Here is a 25,494-nt window from a genome sequence, read left to right as displayed (position 1 = left end):
ACTAACAGTGAGCCCATTTGCAAGCATTGAACTGATGATTACTAAAATGCTATTTAGCATGAGCAATGATTATATGTCAGCAAGAGACAACGTGTAGTGTATTGGAATGAGTTCCTGCTACTAACTGAATGACTTCAGACGCATCATTTAATTTCTCAGGGACTTTGAAAAGCAGAATAATGGGCCCCTAAGGCCCATCCATAACCTAATTCCTGGGATTGTTAAGGAATCAAGGAAGGCAAAAGGCAAAAAAAAGTTAAGGCAAAAGGAATTAAAGTTATTAATCAGTTGAATATAAAATAGGGATATTATCCTGGATTATCTGGGTGTGCCCAGTATAATCACATAAGCCCTTAAAAGCAAAAGAGGTATGCAGAAGGTGAAGTCAGATACATTCAAAGCACAGTGTTCAAAAGGAATTCAAGTGGCCTCGAGGGGCTGAGAACAAATCCCAGTTGAAGGCCAGCAAGAAAATGAGACTCAGTCCCCAGAACCTTACAGAACTGATTTTTTGCCAATACCCGAATAAGCCTAGAAGCAGATTCTCCTCTAGAGCCCCCCAGATAAGAGCCGAGGCCAGCCAATACCTTGACTTGGCCTTGTGAGACTCTAAGCACAATTCCCGGGTGAGCCTGCCTAGATTTCTGACCTACAGAGTTGTGAAATAATAAATGGGTGATTTAAGCTGCTAAATTTGTCATAATATGTTACAGCAGCAGTAGAAAACCAAAGCCTCTAGTGCTTCTGTTAATGAGGGGTTAGAGGACGTTGGAATAAATAAACGTTAAGGTTCTTTCTAGCTCTAAATTGTGGTTGCAGGACTCTCAGTTAGCTGCTGGTCTGTGAGCTAAAGCCTAACAATCATAAATAGGATGGTCACATAACACACAGACAAAAAAATACTATACTGGATACATATCTTTAAAGGTTACATATGGCAAAGCTACAGGTTTGGGGGACACTGTAATGCCAGATCAACTAGATTGCTAAGTGGGTTTTTTCAACTGCAAAGCAAATAATTGCAGCCAAAGCCAGGTTCTTCAGGTGTAGCCTAAAATTAGTGTTCAATGAAAAGTTTACTTTCTATGTGTAGATTATTTATACCCTTAAATGGAAAATTATTGTTACTATTAAACCAGAAGATCAGTGATGTCTATATACCTACTAGCATTATAACAATTTGTAGTTCCTAATACTTTAAGGAATCAGTTATATCCTATATTTCTAACACATAGCAAATTCTCACAGTTCATTATATTTGGCTTACATATCCTTTTTTTGTGTGTGAAACTAACTCCAGGGAGCGGAGATCTTGATATTACCTGTAAATAAGTAGAGCATTCCTTAGAAATGTAACAGTATTTTTAGAGCAATCTTCAGGGTTCTCTGTGCAAGGTGGCAGTGAGTTTGTAATGACTGACAGTTCTAGCTGGCCTTCCCATCCACTTCTAGCAATTATGTAAAGTAATACTGGAGCACCTGGGTGGCTCAGTCGGTTAAGCGTCCGACTTGAGCTCAGGTCACGATCTTACGGTTTGTGGGTTCCAGCCCCGTGTCGGGCTGTGCTGACAGCTCGGAGCCTGGAGCCTGCTTCGGATTCTGTGTCTCCTTCTCTCTCTGCCCCTCCCCCACTTGTGTTTTGTCTATCAAAAATAAAAAAAAATTAAAAATGCTGAATATCCTTTATTTTCTTATTTTTTAAACAACAGCTTTATTGAGGTGTAATTGACATATAATTCACAGTATATATTTAAAATAAGTGCGCAATTCAATAAATATTGACATATATAAATGATATGTACCATATATTCATGTATAGACATACATTTGTATATACATATATTTTTGTATACATAGGATGAATATATGTTTTCACGTGTGTATATACACACATGCATGGATATACATATGTGTGTATTTACATACATACATGCATGCACAGTTATGAACTCATCATCACAATCAGGATAATGAACATAGTTATCACCCCCAAGTGGTTCCATGTGAACTTTAAAAAAAAATTTTTTTTTGACATTTATTTATTATTGAGAGACAGAGAGAGAGACAGAGCGTGAGCAGAGGAGGGGCAGAGAGAGAGGAAGACACAGAATCCAAAGCAGGCTCTAGGCTCCGAGCTGTCAGCACAGAGCCCAACAGGGGGCTTGAACTCACAAACCGCAGGATTATTACCCAAGCCGTAGTCGGGCGCTTAACCGACTGAGCCACCCAGGCGCCCCCCTTGTGACCTTTTATAATGCCTCCTCCCCCTGCCACCTCCTCTTTACCAGGTAACCATTGGATCATTTATTGATCACTTATGTCACTATAGATTAGTTTGTATTTTCCAGAATTTTGTATAAATGGAATCAGAGTATTTATTCCTTTTAGTCAGGCTTATTTAACTCACCATAATTACCTGAGATCCATCCATGTTGCTATGTCTATGAGTAGTTCTTTCCTTCCTGTTGATGAGTAGTAATCTGTTGTATGGATATATAGCAATTTGTTTATCCATTCATTTGTTGATGAAAACATTTTGGTTATTTTCAGTTCAGGTCTGTTACAAATAAAATTGCTATGAATATTCATACACGTTTTTATATGGATATATACTTTTTCTTAGTAAATACCTAGAAGTGAAATGGCTGGATTGGATGGTAGGTGTATGTTTAACTTTTTAAGAAACTTTTAGTCTCTTTTCAAAAGTAGTTGTAACAATTCACATTCCCACCAGCAATGTATGAAAAGTGTCAGTTCCTCCACATCCTGGCCCACACATAGAATGTTCAGCGTTTTTAATTTCAGTAAGTACAGAATGACATCTCATTGTGGCTCAAATTTGCATTTTTGTAATAACTAATAGTGTTGATCATCTTTTCATATGCTTGTCATCTGTGCACCCTTTTTTTGTGAAGTGTCTGTTCAGGTCTTTTGCCCATGTAAAAATTTGGGTTGTTTTCTCAATATTGAGTTAGAGTTCTTTATTCTGTAGCCAATCTCTTATTAGATACATGATTTCCAAATATTTTCTGCCTGTGGTTTGGATTTGTATTCTCTTAATAGACTTTTTTGAAGAACAGAAGTTTTTAGTTTGATGAAGTCTAGTTTATCAATTTTCTCTCGTATGGAGGCTTTGGTGTCCTATCAAAGAAATCTTTGATTAGCCCAGGTCACAAATAATTTCTCTTATGTTTTCTGTCAGAAGTGTTTTTGGCTCTAGGTTTTACATTTAAGTCTATGATCCATTTGACTTAACTTTTGTATGTTCATTCTTGGAATGAACCCCACTTTGTTATGATATATTATACTTTATATACTGTTGAATTTGTATATGTGCTGCCGAAGTGAGCACTATATATTGTTGGATTTGATTTGGCAAAATTTTGTTCAGAATTTTTGCATATATGTTGATGACAGATATTGATTAGTAGTTTTATTTTTTTATAATTTATGTATCTGGTTTTTGTATCAGGGTTAATGCTGGCCTTATAGAATAAGTTGAGAAGTACAACCTCCTTGTCAATTTTCTGAAATAAATTAATATTATTTCTTCCTTAAGGATTTGGTAGAATTAAGTAGAGAAATTTTGGGGCCTGGAAGTTTCTTTGGTGGCAAGGTTTTTCACTACATACTCAATTTCTTTAATAGATATAGTGTTATTCATGTTACTGATTTCTTCTTGAGTGAGATTTCATAATTTGAGTCTTTTAAGGAATTTGTTTCACTGAAGATGTCAAATATATTGGCCGAAAGTTCTTTATAATATTCCCTTGTTAACTTTTTTTTTTAACATTTGTAAATGTCTATAGTGATGTCAACCCTCTTGTTTTTGATATTGGTAATTTGTATATTCTCTCATTTGTTTTGATTAGTCTGGCTAGAGATTTTCCAATTTTATTGATCTCAAGGAAATAGCTATTCATTTCATTGATTTCTGCTTTGAAGTTTATTTATTTCTTTATTGTGCTTACTTTGGGTTATATTTGCTCTTGTTCTTAGAATTCTTTAAGATAGATGATGATATGATTGATTTGAGAACTTTCTCTTTTTTTTGGTAAGAATTTACTACTATTAATTTTCCATGAAGTATCACCTTTTAGCAACATCCCACAAATTTTAAATGTTTTTTTTTTCATCTTTACTCAATTCAAAATACCGTCAAATTTCCCTTTTGATTTCCTTATTTAGCCCATGGGCTATTTAGAAGTGTGCTAGCTTCCAAATATCTGAGCATTTTCCTAAAGATATTTCTGTTAATTGATTCCTAATTTAATTCTATGTGTCCAGAGAATATACTTTGTATGATTTGAATTTTTTTTGAATACACTGAGACTTGTATTATAGCCCAGAGGATAATCTATTTTGGCAAATGTTCAGTGTGTACTTGAGAATAAGGTATATTTTGCTGTCGTTGGGTGTGTTTTCAGTATGAGGAGAGCTGTAGATTTATTGTAGATGTTCTTTATCAAGTTGAGAAAGTGGCCTTCTATTTTCACCTTTTCGAGATGATAGTTTTTTAAAATCACGAATTGGTATTGAGTTTTGTCAAATCCTGTTTATGTATAAGTTGATATGATCATGTGATCTTTCTTCTTTACTGTGTTAATATGGCAAATTGCAATGATTATTTTTCAAATACTAATCAGTCTTACATTCCTGAAATAAACCCTCTTGGTCGTGGTGTTACTTCTTTGAATGTATTGCTTTTTCCTACTTGTTAATATTTGCTAAGGATCTTTGCATCTGTATTTGTGAGGGAAATTGGTCTATAGTTTCTGATTTTGTACTGCCTTTGTCTGACTTTGTTACCAGGATAATATTGTCTTGATGAAATGAATTGGGAAGTGTTTGTTTCTCTATTAGGTCTGGAAGATATTTTATAGAATTTTTGTTAATTCTTTTTTAGATATTTGGTAGAATTCCTCAGTGAAACTGTTTTGTTCTGAAACATCTTTTTCGGGAGTTTTTATTTATTTTTTTTTCAAGAGTTTTTATTTTTATTTTTTTATGTTTATTTATTTTTGAGAAAGAGAGAGCACATGCAGGGGAGGGGCAGAGAGCGGGGTGGACAGAAGATCCCAAGCAGGCTCCACACTGACAGCAGAGAGCCCAGTGTGGGGCTCAAACCCACAAACTGTGAAATCATGACCTGAGCCAAAGTTAGATGCCTAACTGACTGAGCCACCCAGGCGGCCCTTTTACAGGAGTTTTTTTGTTTTTGTTTTTGTTTTTTTTTCAACGTTTATTTTTATTTTTGGGACAGAGAGAGACAGAGCATGAACGGGGGAGGGGCAGAGAGAGAGAGGGAGACACAGAATCGGAAACAGGCTGCAGGCTCTGAGCCATCAGCCCAGAGCCTGACGCGGGGCTCGAACTCACGGACCGCGAGATCGTGACCTGGCTGAAGTCGGACGCTTAACCGACTGCGCCACCCAGGCGCCCTTACAGGAGTTTTTAAATTACAAATTCAATTTCCTTAATAGTTGTAGTTATTCAGTTTTATATATTTTATAAATATGTTGTTATTCAAATTATATATTTTATATTTCACTGGTGAATTGTGTTAGTTTTGTTGCTTTGGGGGGAATTGGTCCATTTCATCAAACTTATTAAATTTATGTATGTGGAATTGCTCATAGTATTCTCTTGTCCTTTTGATGTATTTAGGGTCTGTAATAATATCCCCTGCTTCATTCCTGATACTAGTAATTTGAATCTGGTCTCTTTATTTCTCAGTCTTGCTAGATGGTTGTCAATTTCATATAATATATATATATATATATATATATATACACACACACATATTTTTTTTTCATTTTTAAATTTGACACACAATGTTAAACTAGTTTCAGGTGTACAGTATAGTGATTCAGTATCTTTATACATTGTGCTTTGCTCACCACAGTGTAGCTACCATCTGTCACCATACAAAACTATTACAATTATCATTGACTATATTGATGCTGTTCCTTTTATTCCCATGACTTTATCTCACAACTGGAAGCCTGTATCTCCTACTCCCCTTCACCCATTTTACCCATTCACCCACCCCGCTTTTGTTTATTTATTCATTTTTTTCTGTTTTTAAATTCCACATGTAGAATCATACAGTATTTGTCTTTGACTTATTTCACTTAACTTAATACCCTGTAGGCCCATCTATGTTGTTGCAAATGGCAAAATCTCATTCTTTTTTATGGCTGCTTAATATTCCATTGCATATATATTAATCTATTCATCTGTTTATGGACACTTAGGATGCTTCCATAACTTGGCTATTGTAAAATATGCTGCAATAAACACAGGGATGCATCTTCTGGCGTTGTTTTTGTTTTCTTTGAGTAAATACCCAGTAGTAGAATTATTGGATCATATGGTATTTCTATTTTTAAGTTTTTGAGAAATCTCAATACTGTTTTACACAGTGGCTGTACCAGTTTACATTTCCACCAACAGTGCATGAGGGTTTCTTTTTATCAACATCCTCACTAACACTTTTATCTTGTCTTTTTATTTTGGCCATCTGACAAGTGTAAGCTGATATCTCATTGTGGTTTTGATTTGCATTTCTCTGGTAATGAATGATGTTAAGCATCTTTTCATGTATCTTTTGACCATCTGTGTGTCTTTTTTTTGTTAATATACATTTTTTGAAGAACCAACTTTAGCTTTTAGATCTATTGATTTTTCTATTTTTTGTTTTAATTTTATTGATTTCTGCTCTTATGTTTATTATTTACTTATTTCTGCTTACTTTAAGAGGTTTAATTTGTTTTTCCTTTTCTAGTTTCTTCACAGTGATAGCTTACCTTACTGATTTGAGACTTTTTTTTCTTTTCTAATATAAGCCTTTAAGGATAAAAAACTTCCCTGTCAGTGCTGCTATATCTGCACCCCACAAATTTTGCTATATTGTTTTCAGTTTAACCCGGTTATCTTTCTGGTACTGATTTCTATCTGATCTGTGTTACCAGAGAACATACTGTATGTTTTTACTTAAGCTTCTTAAGGTTTGTCTGATGGCCCAGAATATGGTCTATTTCAGTATATATTCTGTGGACACTTGGAAAGATCGTGTATTCTGCTACTGTTTGATGATGTCTACTGTAAATGTCAGATCCTGTTAGTTGATGAGTATGTATCTTAACTGGTTTTTGTTTAGTTCTGTGAATTTTTGAAAGGGAGTGTTGAAGTCTGCAACTCTAATTGTGGACTTATTTCTTCTTTTAGTTCTATCCGGTTTTGCTTCTTGTGCTTTGCAGGTGTGTGTGTGTGTGTGTGTGTAGGTTTATAGCTTCTTTTTTGCTAGTAATAATCATGGCAAAGCTTTCTTTTTTAAGAATATTTTTTAATGTTTATTTTTGAGAGACAGAAACAGAGTATGAATGGGGCAGGGGCAGAAAGAGAGGGAGACACAGAAGCTGAAGCAGGCTCCAGGCTCTGAGCTGTCAGCTCAGAGCCAGAGATGGGGCTTGAACCCATGAACTGTGAGATCATGACCTGAGCTGAAGCTGGATGCTTAACTGACTGAGCCACCCAGGTGCCTCCATGGCAAAGCTTTCTTAACAACTAAAAGCTACAAAGCACAATCAGGAAAAGTAAAGCTAAAAGGCACTAGGACCAAAGTCTAAAGGACATTGGGAACAAGCTTCCAAGAGTTCCTTCCCAATAGAGTTGCACAGGACATGCTTAATTCTTCTAGCAATGAGTATGACAACACGTGTGAACCGTTATCAGGCAGCTCATTAGAGACTAAGTCCCTAAGGCTTTACGGTACCCCTCCCTAGCACATACCAAGATTCCAGACACCCAGAAGGGAAGTAGATGTTCAGTATAAACCATTTTGTTTGCACAGTCCAGGCATAGTGAGTCACCCTTATTGTTAAGGGAAAGTTTTATATCAGTGTAGGGAACTCAGCCAAGGGCCAACCTTGCCAGCAGGCCTTTCTTTTTTTTTTAAGTTTTCATTTAAATTCCAGTTAGGTAATATACAATGCAATATTAGTTTTAGGTGTATAATTTAGTGTTTTAACACTTACATATAACACCTGGTGTTCTTCAGAAGTGCATTCCTCAATCCCTATCACCTATTTCACCCTACCCATCCCCTTCTGGTAACCATCAGTTTATTCTCTATAGTTAGGTGTCTGTTTTTTGGTTTTGCCTCTCCCTTTTTTCCCTATGATCTTTTGTTTTGTTTTATAAACTCCACATACAAGTGAAATCGTATGGTATTTGTCTTTGACTGACTTATTTTGCTTAGCATAATACACTCTAGCTCCATCCACATAGTTGCAAATGGCAAGATTTCATTCTTTTTATGGCTGAGCAATATTCCATTGCATATATATACCACCTCTTCTTTATCCATTCATCAGTCAATGAACACTTGGACTGTTTCCATAATTTGGCTATTGTAGATAATGCTGCTGTAAACATTGGGGTGCATGTATCCCTTTGAATTTATTTGTATTTTTGTACTCTTTGGGTAAATACCTAGTAGTGCAATTGCTGGATCGTAGGGTAGTTCTATTTTTAACTTTTTGAGGAACTTCCATACTGTTTTCCAGAGTGGCTGCACCACTTTGCATGCCCACCAACAGTGCAAGAGGGTTCCCCTTTCTCCACATCCTTGCCAACACCTGTTGTTTCTTGTGTGCAAGCAGGGCTTTCTAATAATAGGCAATCTCAGCTTTGCTATGTGTACTCTTTTCTGCACTGTGTCATTTACTGATGTATATATCCTTACCAAACATAAACATATAACTGATGGGTATATACCCCTAAGGCTGTAATTTCTGTAAAGTAGCATTTCCAAGTCCTTTTTAATATGCCTGTTTCAAGATTCTATATATGTATTTATCTACATTTTTATTCCATTACCTGAATTGCTTCTCTAGTTTTTCAGCCTCAAAATCTTGTTTTCCAGTTTTTTTATTCTAATATAATAATGCATTCTAGTTTTTTTCTCCTTTACTGTATCTTTTCCCCCCAACAATTGTTTCTTCTTTCAATTATATTTTGGTAAAATACTCGTTTTCCTTTACAGCTAATGGTTTATTCACATAGAAAAAAAGAAAGTAAAGGGCCATTGGCTTTCGGGAGGGGTTGTTGAGGAGCCTTTCCTTCTCCTTCAGATCCCTGAAGGGATGAGAGCTCCAGGGAAAGCTAGAGAGGAATCATGCCCAGGTAACAGATTCCTAAGAGCTGACACTAAGAGACGAGGCCTGTGGATAGGGGCTGAGTCTGTAGAGAGAAGGGGAAGTTGCTGAAAGCGTGGATCTGGTAGAGGCAACAAATAGCCTGGATTTGCTGTTAGGTTCTGAGCTGTGAAAGCCCTGAGCAGCCTGGTTGGGTGAGTGAAAGGGCTTAAAGAAATGTGGAAGGCCTGACCCATCCTGTCTGCCTCACCCTGTAGATGGAGAGTTTGTATATGGTGGCATATTCCTGGCAGCAGTTCATATGACTTTATTATATCCTAATTGTCAGCATTTATTTTGACCACATCTTTAGCATTTGTACAGATATCTCATGGGAGGAAGAGGACTCAAGTAAAATGATTTATAGGTAACTTAAATTAATGAAAACATTTAATAGGGGAGTTAAATAATTTTCCTTTGAATCATATCTATCACCATTGTTATTGTGACCCTGAATATTATTTTCACAGGAAGTCGGAATAAAATGGGAAAAACTCTGGGGTAAACAGAGTTGGCTGCAAATCCTGCATGCTGCTTTTGTGTCTATTTTCTGGACTTTCTGAGCCTCAACTGCAAAATGAGTATGATGCAACACACTTTATGGTGTTAATATGAAAATTTAATAAGATAGGGTGTATAAGGTGCTTAATGCACTATTTAGCATAGAACAAATACTCAATATTTGTAACCTTTCATTACTTTCATGACTGACTCTCCTTATGCCCTTTCTACGAACAGTATCTTGTATCATGCCATTAAATATTCTTCATTTGTAATGTTTGAAGAAAATTTGGGCTTTTCATGGGGAGAATGATTTTAATAGTTTTTTAATTATTTTTCTCCAGAATTGATGACAGGAAAGGCCAAATTGGGAGTTCTGGTTTTCTTTCCTATAGATTTCTGTGTAAAAAAGAAATCTATATTACATGATTTATATCTATATAGTTATCTTCTGATATTTGGATAGCAATTTTTTTCTTTTTCCTCTTTCTTTTTAGGTGTTAAGGAGACTACTAGGAGAAAAGGGATAGTGAAAGTTTAAAAATCAAGCAGAACTAAAAAAATTTAAATAAATAAAAACCAAGCAGAACTTTTAGGTAAAGCCTTCTGATTTGAGATGGTTGACAATCAAATTGGCCAAAACTAAAGTTTCATTATATTAGGTGATGCTGGTGGGAATTTAAATTTTTATATGCACCGATTGACATTTCCAAGTTGCCAGCTTCTCCAGCACCCATTCTTTTGGGGGACAAATTGACGGGATCAAAATTGAAAGTGCTCATACTCAGCAGTTTTATTCCTTGGTATTTAAATGTGGTACCTCGCATGTTTACAAGGATATTTGCTGGAACATTGCTTGTAATAGTGAAATATTGAAAGCATCCTGAATACCATCAATAGAGGAATAGATTAGAAAAGTAAGTTATCTCCATACTATAAAAATACTATGTGGGAATTAAAAAGGGTAAGGTAAATCTATATGTGATGAACTCTAAGACATGGTATTGAAAGAAAAAGAAGCAAAGTATATGTAATATGTCATTTATATATTGTAAAAACTATGTTTAAGTACAGACATATAAATGTACCAGGGAAGGCCCAAAGAAGATACTTATTAATCTTACAAGTGTCTACCTCTTAGCAAGGGGCTGGTACAGGGTAGGGGTCCAAGGAAATGTAAGCTTTATCTTTGTTATTTGTACTTTTTTATTAAATTTTTAAAAATTTTCGTAAAATACACATAACATAAAATTTACCATCTTAACCATTTTTAAGTGTCCAGTTCACTATTGTTAAGTACATTCACATTGTTTTGCAACCAATCTCCAGAGCACTCTCTTCATCTTGCAAAACCGAACCTCTATGCCCACTGAACAATAACTCCTGAGTCCCCCTTCCCCAAGCCCCTTGCATATACTAATCTACTTTCTGTCTCTATGAAGGACTAGTATAGGTACCCTATATTAGTGAAATTATACAGTATTTGCCTTTTTCTGACTGGTGTATTTCACTTAGCATAATGTTCTCAAAATTCAACCATTTTGTAGCATGTGTCAGAATTCCCTCCCTTTTAAAACCTGCATAATATTCCATTGTATGTATATACTACATTTCATTTATCCATTCAGCTGTTGATGAGACTTAGGTTACTTCCATCTTTTGGCTATTGTGAATAATGCTATGAAAATGGATATACAAATATTTATTTGAGACCCTGCTTTCAGTTATTTCTGGTTTATACCCCAAAACAGAATTACTGGATAATATGGAAATTCTATTTTTAATTTTTTAAGGAACTGCTATATTTTTTTTCCATAATAGCTATATCATTTTACATGCCCACCAACAGTGGCACAAGATGTCCAATTTTTACATCCTCACCAACACTTGTTATTTTTTGGTTTTTTTGATAGCACCTATCCTAATGGGTGTAAGGTGGCATCTCAATGTAATTTTGATTCGCATTTCCCTAATGGTTTGTGATACTGATTATCTTTTCATGTGATTGTTGCCACTTGTATGTCTTTTTTGGAGAAATGTCTTTTCAAGTTATTTACCATTTTTTAAATCAGGTTGTTTGCTTTTTTTGTTGTTGAGTTTTAGGAGTTCTTTACATATTCTGGATATTAATCCCATATCAGATACGATTTGAAATTTTTTCTCCCATTCCATAGATAGCCTATTTTACTCTGTTGTATCCTTTGTTACACAAAAGTTTTAAATTTTAATGTAGTCCAGTTTACCTATTTTTGCTTTTGTTTCCTGTGATTTTTGTATCATATCCAAGAAATTCTTATCAAATCCAGTGTTATGAAGATTTTCCCCTATATTTTCTTCTTTGTAATGCTTATTTATTTTGAGAGAGGGAGAGAGAGAGAGAGAGCACGCACAAGCATGGGAGGCGCAGAGAGAGGGGGGCAAGAGAGAGAGAATCCCAAGCAGGCTCCACACTGTCAGTACAGAGCCTGATGTTGGGGCTTGATCCCACTAACGGTGAGATCATGACCTGAGCCAAAATTGAGTCAGGTGCTCAACTAACTAAGCAACCCAGCCCTGTGTTTTCTTCTAAGAGTTTTATACTTTATCTATTCTGTTTAGGTCATTTGATCCATTTTCAGTTCATTTTTGTGTATGGTATAATATAAATGTCCAGTTTCATTCTTTTGCATACAGATATCCAATTGTCCCAAGATCATTTATTGAAAAGACTGTTCTTTCCTCTGCTGAATGGTCTCAACACCCTTGTCGAAAATCATTTGATTATATGTGAGGCATTTTATTTCTGAACTCTGTTCTGTTCCATTGGTGTATATATCTGTCTTTATGCCAGTACCACACTGTTTTGATTACCTTTGCTGTAAATTTTGAAATCAGGAATTGCTAGTCTTACAGCTTTGTTCTTCTGTTTCAGGTTTGTTTTGGCTCTTTGGAGTCCCTTGTAATTCCATATGAATTTTAGGGCGGAGTTTTCCATTTCTGCAAAAAAAAAAAAAATCATTGGGATTTTCATAGAGATTGATTACATTTATTTTTTTTAAATGTTTATTTATTTTTGAGATAGAGAGCACATGTGAGCCGGGGGAGGAACAGAGGGAGAGGGAAAGAGAGAATCCCAAGCAGGCTCTGTGCTGTCAGCGCAGAGCCCCGTGCTGGGCTAGAAATCAGAACCGTGAGATCATGACCTGAGCCAAAATCAAGAGTTGGGCCCTTAACTGACTGAGCCACACAGGCGCCTCAGTAGGGATCACATTTACATCTGTAGATTGCTTTGGTAGTATTGGCATCTTAACAATATTACATCTTCCAATCCATGAGCTGTTTGCATTTTTAAATAATCCAGATATATTGGTGTACTATTTGTGTGATCAAGCATAAATAAACTTTTTAAAGGAGCTGTTGGCAGAGGGAACTGGTAAATTTCTTTTTTTCTCTTTCAGTTTTATTGAGATATAATTGACATTCATCACTGTGTAAGTTTAACGTGTATATCATAGGGGCACCTGAGTGGCTCAGTCAGTTAAGCATCTGACTTCAGCTCAGACCATGATCTCACGATTTGTTGGTTCGAGCCCCGCATTGGGCTCTGTGCCGACAGCTCAGAGCCTGGACCCTGCTTTGGATTCTGTGTCTCCTTCTCTCTCTCCCCCTCCCCAGTCCGTACTCTGTCTCTCAAAAATAAATAAATGTTAAAAAAATTAAAAAAAAAAGTATATCATAATGGCCTAAAGTGGTCAAAATGCACAAACCTCCAATTATAAGATAAATAAATACGGGGGTATTACATACAACATGACTGTAGTTAACACTACTGTATGGTATATTTGGAAGTTGCTAAGCAAGTAGACCCAAAAAGTTCTCATCACAAGGGACTAGTAAATTTCTAATGTTAGTTCATGTGTCTTTGCTTGATCTCATGTTCCAATTTTTATAAATTGGCATTAGTTCTGGAGGCAAAAGCATAAATTAGACATTAGGAGAGAGATGATTATTTGACTGTAGGTGTTCATGACAAGAAAATGTTTGTGGCTGAATAAACTGAAATTGAATTAAATAGTTTATTGTTTTTTTAATGTTTATTAATTTTTGAAAAAGAGAGAGACAGAGTATGAGTGAGGGAGGGGCAGAGAGAGAGGGAGACAATCTGAAGCCTGAAGCAGGCTTCAGACTCCAAGCTGTCAGCACAGAGCCTGACCCAGGGCTCAAATCCATGAACCATGAGATTATGACCTGAGCCGAAGTCGGACCCTTAACCAACTGAGCCACCCAGGTGCCCCTAAATAATTTATTGTTAACAAATTGGCTTATTTAGACATGTAATTATATTACCTAAGCTCAGATACAGTTTTATCTTGCATGTTTTGCTCACTGTCATTAGTCCCATTGATCTAAAACCAGTTATTCTATTCATGCCATTTAAAATTGTGTTTCATTGAACAGAGAATTTGTTGGGTTTGATTTAATGAAGATTATCTGTGAGCGTTTTAAGTCATCAGAAGATATTGGAAAAGCTCTACTGCTCCACATTGACATGCTTTTACAAAGAAAGGAAGAACTGCTTGCCAAGGAGAAGATTGAAGAAATCATTATAGGTCAGTAGGATTTCTGCAGGTTTTAGAAAGGTGTTAACATACATATAATTCTTAGAATAGATGTCAGAACAGTGGCAAAATTCTTAGGTCAGAGGATCCATTTTTCTAACTTCCTTTTTTTCTCCCTAATCGCCATGAACTGTAACACCTCACGGATCCAGATTCCACATGTTCAGCAAGCTAGAATGAGAAACTAAGCAGAAATAGCAAAACAGCAAAAACATACAAACCTCTGAGCTTAAATCCTTCTATGTAGTGAAAAATTGTGAGATTAGAGACCTAATATCATGATTTCAGTGTGATCTCAAGTAAGCTGTGTGCCTTCTGGCAAGTTAATAACATCTCTGGATCTTGTTTTTTTCTAACTATAAAATTAGAGGTTGTGAAATACATTCCTATTTTTTTTTAAGTTTTTATTTATTTATTTTGAGAGAGAGAAAGCACAAGTCGGGGAGCAGAGGGGGTGGGGGAGGGAGAATCCCAAGAAGGCTCCACACTCCATGCAGAGGCAGATGCAGGGCTCGATCTCACCAATTGTGAGATCATGACCTGAGCCAAAATTGAGTTGGGTGGTTAACCGACTGAGCCACCCAGGAGCCCCATTTTTTTTTTTTTGCATTCCTGTTTTTAAATTCTTTTTTAACCCCATGATCCTTTCTTAATGCAATCTTATTTGAATCCTGTCCCAAATAAAACATTAGAGTTTCTGTTAAAGCAGAGATGTAGAACCAGATTTCATCATTTCCCTGACCCTCTATCTCTCTGCAGATCTCTATACCTTGAAGAACACAGATAAATATGATCCCTTTCTTAGAAAATTCTCACCCCAATACATCCTCCCAACTCTACACATATACAGAGATATAACAGGAGTGATAGTAAATCTTGATACTGGGTTGTATTCTGAGTAATGGTGTTGTAGGTGACTTACTGCTTTCTTTATATTTTACCAGATTTCTTGAATTTTTACAAGTTTGTATCATGTTTTTATAAAAACATAATCATTGATACTTTTTAAAAGGAAATATTTTGAGTAGATAATCTCTAAGAACCTTTTGAACTCTAGATTCTGTGAACCATATTTTACTGATAATACACTCCTTGCAGACCCTCCCTAAGTATCCAGTTATTTTTAGACCCAATTTTGATAAGTTTGATTACCTGGTTTTCCAATCCTTAGGATTTTTATTTTATTTTTTTTTTTATTTTGTTTTTGTTTTTTTTTTTTAAAGAAAGTGAGGTTCTTTTTCTTTTTTTTTCTTTTTTTTTCTTTTTTTCTCAACGTTTTTATTTATTTTTGGGACAGAGAGAGACCGAGCATGAACGGGGGAGGGGCAGAGAGAGAGGGAGACACAGAATCGGAAACAGGCTCCAGGCTCTGAGCCATCAGCCCAGAGCCTGATGCGGGGCTCGAACTCATGGACCGCGAGATCGTGACCTGGCTGAAGTTGGACGCTTAACCGACTGCGCCACCCAGGCGCCCCTCCTTAGGATTTTTTTAATGTTTATTTATTTCTGAGACAGAGAGAGACAGAGCATGAGTCGGGGAGGGGCAGAGAGACAGGGAGACACAGAATCAGAAGCAGGCTCCAGGCCCTGAGCTGTCAGTACAGAGCCCAACACAGGGCTTGAACTCACAAACCGTGAGATCATGACCTGAGCCAAAGTTGGTCGCTCAACCTACTGAGCCACCCAGGTGTCCCAACCAATCCTTAGGATTTTAATGGTAGCATATTACAGAGAAAGGGTCTACAGGGAAATACACAGATAATGTGACTACGAGGAAGGAGAAAACTCTACAAATTTTATAAATCAGTTTCAAATACTTTTAATTTAAAATAATTTTTAAAAAACAAAAATCTGTACTATATAATAATTCCCAAAGGTATCACTATGATATGTTAATAGTACAGTAAAATAGAATAGTTGTTACTGTTGACCTTGAATGAGCAAATGTTAAATTGCGCTTCAGAAAACTAGAAAGTATATTAAAAAAAACATAATTTATAAAACATAATTTTTAGAAAAATTAAGAACTTTAGTGAAATAATTTAGACTTTTTAAAATAAAAAATCTTACGTTTAATGAAAGTTAACTGTCACATTACTAGAAAATGTGTTCATCCAAAATGACTAATTTTCCTAAGATTATAGTTAGCCAGTTTTGTTGTGACACCTAATTATAAACTTACATTCTCAAAGTATATTTTAAGTAATATTTTAAGTGTAGTATATTCAATAGCTTTTCAGTCTCATGTGAGTTATTTTATCTAAGCCATGGAACAAATTATGTCTGCTGACTGGGCTGGGGCGTCAGAGATTCTTAGTGTTCTTATTAAGAGTTTTGTGGAAATTGATAGTGCCAAAAGGGTAGAAGAGAAGGGACTATAGAATTCTATTACAGTTTAAACTTTACCTTAATCTGTGCTAATGTATTTGAGCCCTGTAAATGTCTAGACCAGAAACAATCAGACATGAGTTACAATTTAAAGTAATAAAGTTTATGTGTAAACGTCATCTTAAAGCATTTTACAAAGGCTTTAAGGTATAATTGGCCTTTCTTGTGAACTTGATCTGATCTTGTTAGTACATAATAATATAAGCAGTTCTTATTAACGATTTTTAACATTGCTGTCTGTTCATTCACAATAACATTAAAGCACCAGATGATGATCAAATTTGGAACATGGAAAATACGTTAAAAAGAGACTAGGCTGGGAAACTATCACAAATTGATAGAAGAATTACTGTGATTATAGCAAACTCTGATTGTATTATATAATCAGTTTTGCTAGTAAATCTAAAATTGATGATGAGAACCTGTCTGAATATGATTGTGTTTGTAGCCATTACTTAAAGATTATAGGTTCTGAATATAGTTAGCACTCTTCATTTAATGTAATAGATCTTGATTTTTGTTTTTAGAGCTTGGGTTTTTATTTTCAGGTCACCGAAGAGGAAGAAAACTGAAACCAGAATTAGTGAGCTGTTTTCACAACATTCTGTGGCAGAAAGCTGCCAGAAGTTTTGAGGTTTGGGAGCAATCTATTTTCATTCTTTATCTTTCTCTAATCTAACAAATAAGTGTGTTCACTGAAAAATAATAGAGCATCAAATACTTGAATAATCTCTTTGTTTAGGTACCACCTATGTATTAAATATTCATAATGTAGAATGTTTTTTTTTGCTTTTTTTTAAAAAATTTTTTTTCAACGTGTTTTATTTATTTTTGGGACAGAGTGAGACAGAGCATGAACGGGGGAGGGGCAGAGAGAGAGGGAGACACAGAATCGGAAACAGGCTCCAGGCTCTGAGCCATCAGCCCAGAGCCCGACACGGGGCTCGAACCCACGGACCGTGAGATCGTGACCTGGCTGAAGTCGGACGCTTAACCGACTGCGCCACCCAGGCGCCCCATAATGTAGAATGTTAATGGGCATTGGATAAGAATTTATTTAAAGCTACTAAGATGTGGTTTATCCCCATTGGGAGCTTACAGTGAAGGGGAAATGACATATCTGTATTAAGATATAGGAAAGTAATTTATTGTAACATGATGAGCAAGAAAGAGTTATATTCCCTTTAAAAAACTATGATTTAGAGTACAGGGGATTTGTAGGGCAATGAAAATATTTTGAATGATACTATGATGATGGGTACTTGTCATTATACATTTGTGTAAGCCCATAGGATATACATCACCAAGAGTGAACCCTAATGTAAACTATGGAATTTGGGTGATTATGATGTGTCCATGTAAGTTCATCGGTTGTAATAAATGTACCAATTTGGTAGAGGATGTTGATAATGCGGGAGGCTATGCATGTGTGGGCGCAGGAGGTATATAGCCAATCTCTGTACATTTCCTCTCAATTTTTCTGTGAATCTAAAAACTCTTGTTTTTAAAAAATTTTTTTATTAACTTATTTATTAGAGAGAGAGAGCTCACAAGCTGGGGTGGAGAGCAGATGGAGAGAGAGAGAAAATCCCAAGCAGGCTCCATGCTCTCCATGGAATCCGACACAGGGCTTAATATCATGACCCTGGGATCATGACTTGAGCCGAAACCAAGAGTCAGACACTCAACTGACTGAGGCACCCAGGTGCCCCACACCTAAAACTGCTTTTTAAATAGGTATTGTGCAATAAAAATGCCAAAAAGTAGTAATATTTTTTCTCTTTACAAAAGAATCCAGGTTTATTGTAGAAAAATTTGAAACTTCAGACAAGTTTTTTTTTGTTTTTGTTTTGGAAAGTAAAGAATACGTGTGCCTGGCTGACTCAGTGAAACATGTGACTCTTGATACTGGGATCGTGAATTCAAATCCCATGTTGAGTGTAGAGCTTACCTTAAAAAAAAAAAAACTTAAGAATACTCAAAAACACAGGCAGTAATTTATGTGACATTGGTGGTAGCAACATTTTTCTAGATATGTCTCCTGAAGCAAGGAAAACAAAACCAAAAATAAACTATTGGGACTGCATCAAAATAAAAAGAATCTGCATAGCAAAGGAAACAGTCGACAAAACTAAAAGGCAATCTTTGGAATGGGAGAAGATACTTGTAAATGACATATCCATTAAAAGGTTAGTATCCAAAATATATATAAAGAAGTGATACAACTCAGTCTCCCCGCAAATAATCCAGCTAAAAATGGACAGAAGACATGAAGAGACATTTCTCCAAAGAAGACATCCAGATGGCCAGCAAACACATGAAAAGATGCTCAACATCACTTATCATCAGGGAAATGCAAATCAAAACTATAATGAGACACCACTTCACACCTTTCAAAATGGGTAAAGTAAAAAAGATGAGAAACCACAAGTGTTGGTGAGGATGTGGAGAAAAAGGAACCCTCTTTCACTGTTTGCGGGAATGGTACAGCTGCCCTGGAGAATGGTATGGTGGTTCCTTAAAAAGTGAATAATAGAACTACCCTACTAACCAGTAATCACACTACTGGGTATCTATCCAAAAAATTTAAAAACACTAATTCAAAGGGATGAATGCACCTATTACTGTAAATAATAACAGCATTATTTACAATAACCAAATTGTGGAAGCAGCCCAAGTGTCCATTGATAGATGAATGGATAAAGAAAAAGTGGTATATATATACAATGGGCTATTAATCAGCCATAAAAAAGAATGGGATCTTGCCATTTGCAATGACATGGATGGAACTAGAGAGTATTATGCTAAGTGAAATAAGTCAGGCAGGGAAAGACAAACACCATATGATTTCACTTATATGTGGAATTTAAGAGACAAAGCAAGTGAGCAAAGGGGAAAAAAAGAGAGACAAACCAAGAAACAAACTCTTAACTATAGAGAACAAAATGATTGTTATCTAAAGGGTGGTATGTGGGGGGATAGGTGTTTGTAGCCATAGGTGAAATAGGTGATGGGAATTAAGGACTGCAGTTGTCATGATCAGTACTGGGTGATGCATGGAATTGTCGAAGCACTGTATTGTACACGTGAAACTAATAGAACACTGCAAGGTAGCTACACTAGAATTAAAATAGAAATAAAAACAATAAACAACCTAACTTTATACCTCAAGGAACTAGAAAAAGAATAAGCCTAAAGATAGCAGAAGGAAGGAAACAACAAAAAGCAGGAGCAGAAATGAATGAAATAGAGATTTAAAAAACAGTAGAAAATTTCAGTGAAAATGAGAGTTGGTTTTTTGAAAAGATAAATGAAATTGACAAATGTTTAGCTAGACTAACCAGGAAAAAAAGACAGCAAACTCAAATAAAATTAGAAATGAAAGGGGAAACATTACAATTGATACCACATAAATACAAAGGATTATAAGAAGCTATAGTGAACAATTATATGACAACAAATTGGATAACTTAGAAGAAATGCATAAATTTCTAGAAATATATAATGTATCTAGGTTGAATCATGAACAAATAGAAAATGTGAACAGATAATAATGATTTAAGGAGATTGAATCAGTAATCAAAAATCTCCCAATGAAGTAATGGCTACTACCAAATGGTTTCGCTGGTAAGATTCTACCAAACATTTGAAGAAGAATTAATGCCAATTTGTTCTCAAACTCACACTTATTCCAGACACTTCCAAACCAATTTTACATGGCCAACATTGACCTGACAAAGCCAGACAAGGACACTACAAGAAAAGGTAACTACAGGCCAATATCCCTGATGAACAAAACCCTCAACACAATACAAGCAAACTGAATTCCACAGCATTTTTAAAAGATTTTACCCAATGACCAAGTAGGATTTTCCTCTGGAATGCAAGGATGGTTTAACATCTGCAAGTCAGTAAATATGATACATCACATTGAACAGAATGAAGAATAAAAATCATATTATTATCTCAATAAATGCAGAAAAAACATTTCACAGAATTCAGCATCCTTACATTATGAAAACTCAACAAATTAGGTGTAAAAGGAATGTACCTCAACATAATAAAGGCCTTACATGACAAGCCCACAGGTAACATCATACTCCATGGTGAAAAATGGAAAACTTTTCATCAAAGATCAGGAACTAGACAAGGATGTTCATTCTTACCACCTCTATTCAACATAGTATTGAAGGTCCTAACCAGATCATTTAGGCAAGAAAAATAAATAAAAGGCATTCAAATTGGAAAGGAAGAAGCAAAATTGTGTTTACAGATGACGTAATATTATATATAGAAAACCTTAAAGACTCCACCAAATAAAACTGCTGAAGAAATTCAGTGAAGTTGCAGGATATGAAATCAATATACAAAAATTAGTTGCCCTTTTAGGTATAATCCATGAACTATCTGAAAAAGAAACTAAGAAAACAATCCCATTTAACATGGCATCTAAAATACTTAAAAATAAATTTAACCAAGGAGATGAAAGATCTGTACACTGAAAACTGTAAGACATTGATGAAAGAAATTGAAGATACAGATAAATGGAAAGATATCTTGTGTTCGCAGATTGGAAGAATTAATAGTGTTAAAATATTCATACTACCCAAAATATCTACAGGAAAACCTGTCATTTGTAACAACACAGATGAATCTGGAAGACATTATGCTAAGTGAAGTAAGACAGACACAGAAAGACATATACTGTGTGATCTCAGTTTATATGTGGAATCTAAAAGAGTCAAACTCAGGGTGCCTAGGTGGCTTAGTTGGTTGAGTGTCCACCTTCAGCTCAGGTCATTATCTTGCGGTTCATGAGTTCGAGCCTGCGTCAGGCACAGCACAGAGCCTGAAGCCTGCTTTGGATTCTGTGTCTCCCTGTCTCTCTGCCCCTCCCCTGCTTGTGCTCTGCCTCTCTCTCTCTCTCTCTCTCTCTCTCTCTCTCTCTCTCTCTCACAAATAAACATTTTTTAAAAATTAAAAATAAATAAATAAATAATTCGAACTCCTAAAAACAGAATAGAATGGTAGTTATCAGGGTTTGGGAATTGGGGGAATTGGGGGTATGTTGGTCAAAAGATACAAACTTCAGTTTTTGAATGAATAAGTTACAGAGACCTAAGTTACTTCATGATGCCTATAATTATAATAATGTATTGTGTACTTGGAATTTGCTAAGAGAATAATTTTTCGGTGTTTTCACCACAAAAAAGGTAACTATTTGAGGTGGTGGATATGTTAATTAGCTTGATTGTGGTGATTATTTCACAATGTATTCATATATCAAAATGTCTTCTTTTACTCCATAAAATCAGGTACTGCAAAATAGAATGGCATTCTTGTTTTCTTTTAGAGGGCCTGTATTTCTTTACTGAGCAGATGTAAAATTAGTTCAGAATTTTCTTCTATTATTCTGTATCCTTCCCCTCATTTTCCAGTCTTGCAGGATGTTTATTTTTAAACTCCCACTTCCATCACTGGAGAAGAATATAATCTTAATTCTAAATAGTCAAAGGCAATGTTGGAGCTACACAGTATAGCTGTTTCCAGTTGAAGAATGTTTTATTCCATTTGGGTCCTAATGGCTCTTGTTCTTCATTTAAAAATGTGAAGCTTCATGATAGAGGGTCCAAGGGACTCATCTTCCTTACCTTAGTGTGCATGAGCAATCCGAATTTTCTTAGCTTAAAAAAAAGTTATCCAGGTTATTTCTATCATTTTTCCTAATGGTGTCTTACCACTGAAAATTTCTTGGTGCCTCAAAAGTGAAAAAAAAGCAAAACAGACGTTCTACAAAAACACAGTGGCATTTTATTATAAGAGTGAAAACCTAGAAATCAATGAGATATCCAATATTAAGAAAATCATTGCGTATTAACTTAATATAAATATTCCTTAAATTGACAACTGTTGAGACCCCATAATAACATAGTTTAACATTTACAAAACAAAGTCAAATGGAAAGAATAGGACATGAAACTCTAACATAAGCTATGATTGCAACTATATACAAATACAGAAGGACAAAGTTAAAATGGAATGTAGAAAAATAAAAACAGATGTATTAGCATGGTGAATTATGGATACTCTCTTTTAAAATTTTTATCACTGTCATTTTAATAACTTAAAAATTAGATTTTGAGTTTTCTAGGGTAGTTCATTACCCCTCAGACTTTTCATCCTACATGTGACGTTTCTTTTTAAAAATTTATTGAGGTAAAATTGAGAAAACTATATATAAGTGTACAATATGATTTGGTTAGGTATATGTATACATTGTGAAAGAGTTCTAACCATTGATTTAATTAACATATTTGTCACCCTTTTCTGGCGAGAACACTTAAGTCCTACTCTCTTAGCAAAACTCAGTTATACAATACAGTATTATCAGCTATAGTCACCATATTATACATGAGATCTTCAGGCTTTTTTCATCTTATAACTGAAAGTTTGTACCATTTTACCAACCTCTACCCATTTCCCCTACCCCTTTCCACTCACAACCACTATTGTACTCTCTGTTTCTATGAGTTTGACTGTTTTCAGATTCCACATATAAGTGGTCACATGAAATATTTGTCTCTTTCTGGCTTATTTCACCTAGTATACTAGTCCTCCAGGTTCATCCTTGTCTCAAATGGCAGGATTTCCCTCTTTTTTATGGCTGAATAAGATTCTATGACATACATATACCATATTTTCTTTATCCGTTCATCAGTAAATGGACACTTGGGTTTTTTATAGCTTGACTAATTGTGAATATTTAACATGGGAGTACAGGTATCTCTTTCACATAATGAAGTGGGATTGCTGGATCATATGGTAGTTCTAATTTTAATTTCTTGAGAAACCTCGATACTATTTTCCATGGTGATCCTACCATTTTACATTCCCACCAATATCATACAAGGTTTCCCTTTTCTCCACATCTTCACTAACATTTATTATCTTTTGCTTTTTGATGATAGCAGTTTTTTTTTTTAATTTTTTTTCAACGTTTATTTATTTTTGGGACAGAGAGAGACAGAGCATGAATGGGGGAGGGGCAGAGAGAGAGGGAGACACAGAATCGGAAACAGGCTCCAGGCTCTGAGCCATCAGCCCAGAGCCTGACGCGGGGCTCAAACTCCCGGACCGCGAGATCGTGACCTGGCTGAAGTCGGACGCTTAACCGACTGCGCCACCCAGGCGCCCCAATGATAGCAGTTTTTGATGTGAGATGGATGACATCTCATTGTGGTTTTGATTTGCATTTTCTGAAAGATTAGTGATGTTGAGCACATTTTCTTGAACCTGGTGATCATTTATATGTCTTTGGAAAAATGTCTATTCAGATCCTTTGCCCATTTTTAAATTGGATTTTTTTTTTTTACTATTGAGTTGTAGCAGTTCTTTGTATATTTTGGATGTTAACCCTCTATTGACTATGTGGTTTGCAGATATTTTCTCCCATTCCATAGGTTGCCTTTTAGTTTTGTTGATGGTTTCTGTGAAATTTCTAATATGGGGAAAGGAGAGAATATTGATTGCCACTTTATCTGTAACTTACACGGATCCAGATGGATCATAAAATTTACTTATAGCTCAACTAGAGAGGGTGTTGTGGTTTTGTTGCCTGAAAAGGAAAATAAAACAATCTTTTGTTTTTTTTCTAGAGGTGACTTAGAAAAATTAAGGTCAAATGTGGAGATACCTCTGTAATTTTCTTATTTCTTTTTAAACTTCAGGTACAAAATTTTCTTATTTCTTTTTAAACTTCAGGTACAAAATTATGCTGAAGCCCTAAACTGGTACCATTATTCTCTGAGATTTTATGCAATCGATAAAACGGATCTGGACTTGGCCAAGCTGCAGAGGAATATGGCTTCCTGTTACCTGCATTTGAAACAACTTGATAAGGTCCTTTGATTTATCTATTTTTCAGTGGCAGAAAATGTCATGTGCAATGGCAGAGAGATAGACACAGTTTGGTGTGACATCTTGGCTATTAGGTTAGGATGTCTGAGAGTTTCTTCATATAAGATAAACTCAAATTGATATTTTCCTGATTGGGACTTCCCAGAAGGAGAGAATTAGGAAAACCATTAATTCCATTAGTTACTGGGGGAGGGGGGGGTTTGCACCTTTTTCTGAAAAGTAATAATATATCATTGGAACTTTTAAGCAAAGTTGTCTGCTACTAACCATTTGCAACATTGTCCTTTGAAACAGACTAAATTATAAGGTATGCTTTTATTGGTCAAACATTCAGTGTGGGAAAATACTTGTATAAAATGGTCTTTTACTTACTGGGTAACCTGTTGCCTATACAACCACTCTAGAAAATGTTTAGCATTTGATTGCTTATCAGGACAAAATTCTAGGAGGTGAATGAGAAAACAACTTATTTAAGGATAAACCATTCATATTTCCCAAAGCAATTGGGACATTTCTTCCTTTGGGTATCATGTAGTATGCACAATATTGGGGAAGTGTATTGACTTGTGGAAGAACAGGTGAAAAGGACAAGTGTGGACCCAGATAAAATATGAAGGCCTTTGTTGCTTTTCAGGTTTTAATGATAAGTTTAGGGGGGAATATGTGATTAAGGGTTGTAATTCCAGACATTTTCTTTGAGTTTTTGTTTACTTTGAGGGGTTGTTTATTTGACTAAATACTTCAAATTTTCTTTCAAAAGAATATTTACCATTTAGTTTATATATTCAAAATTCATAGTTCTAGAAGAGAAGTTGAAATGTTACTTAGTTCATGATATTTCAGCACAGGCTAACACTTAAGTGTTTCAGAAAGACAGTTGACTACTGTTT

The 25,494-nt window shown here is 35.4% G+C and overlaps 1 protein-coding gene across 3 annotated transcripts in view; it reads left to right on the top strand.

Moving 5' to 3' along the window:
• The window catches only part of TEX11 (testis expressed 11), a 244,864-nt gene that overhangs the window by 103,142 nt on the left and 116,228 nt on the right, over positions 1-25,494 (top strand). For all 3 annotated transcript variants that reach the window (XM_045050778.1, XM_045050777.1, XM_006943797.4), the window contains exons 14-16: positions 14,139-14,290; positions 17,236-17,321; positions 24,449-24,586. In XM_045050778.1, coding sequence (XP_044906713.1) covers positions 14,139-14,290; positions 17,236-17,321; positions 24,449-24,586 — 376 coding nt within the window. The remainder of the gene's footprint in view (positions 1-14,138; positions 14,291-17,235; positions 17,322-24,448; positions 24,587-25,494) is intronic.

This window comes from Felis catus, chromosome X (genome assembly GCF_018350175.1).
Source record: "Felis catus isolate Fca126 chromosome X, F.catus_Fca126_mat1.0, whole genome shotgun sequence".
NCBI classification, from domain to species: Eukaryota; Metazoa; Chordata; class Mammalia; order Carnivora; family Felidae; genus Felis; species Felis catus.
The sequence above is the reverse complement of the archived record's forward strand: the minus strand, read 5'-3'. Positions and strand labels throughout refer to the sequence as shown.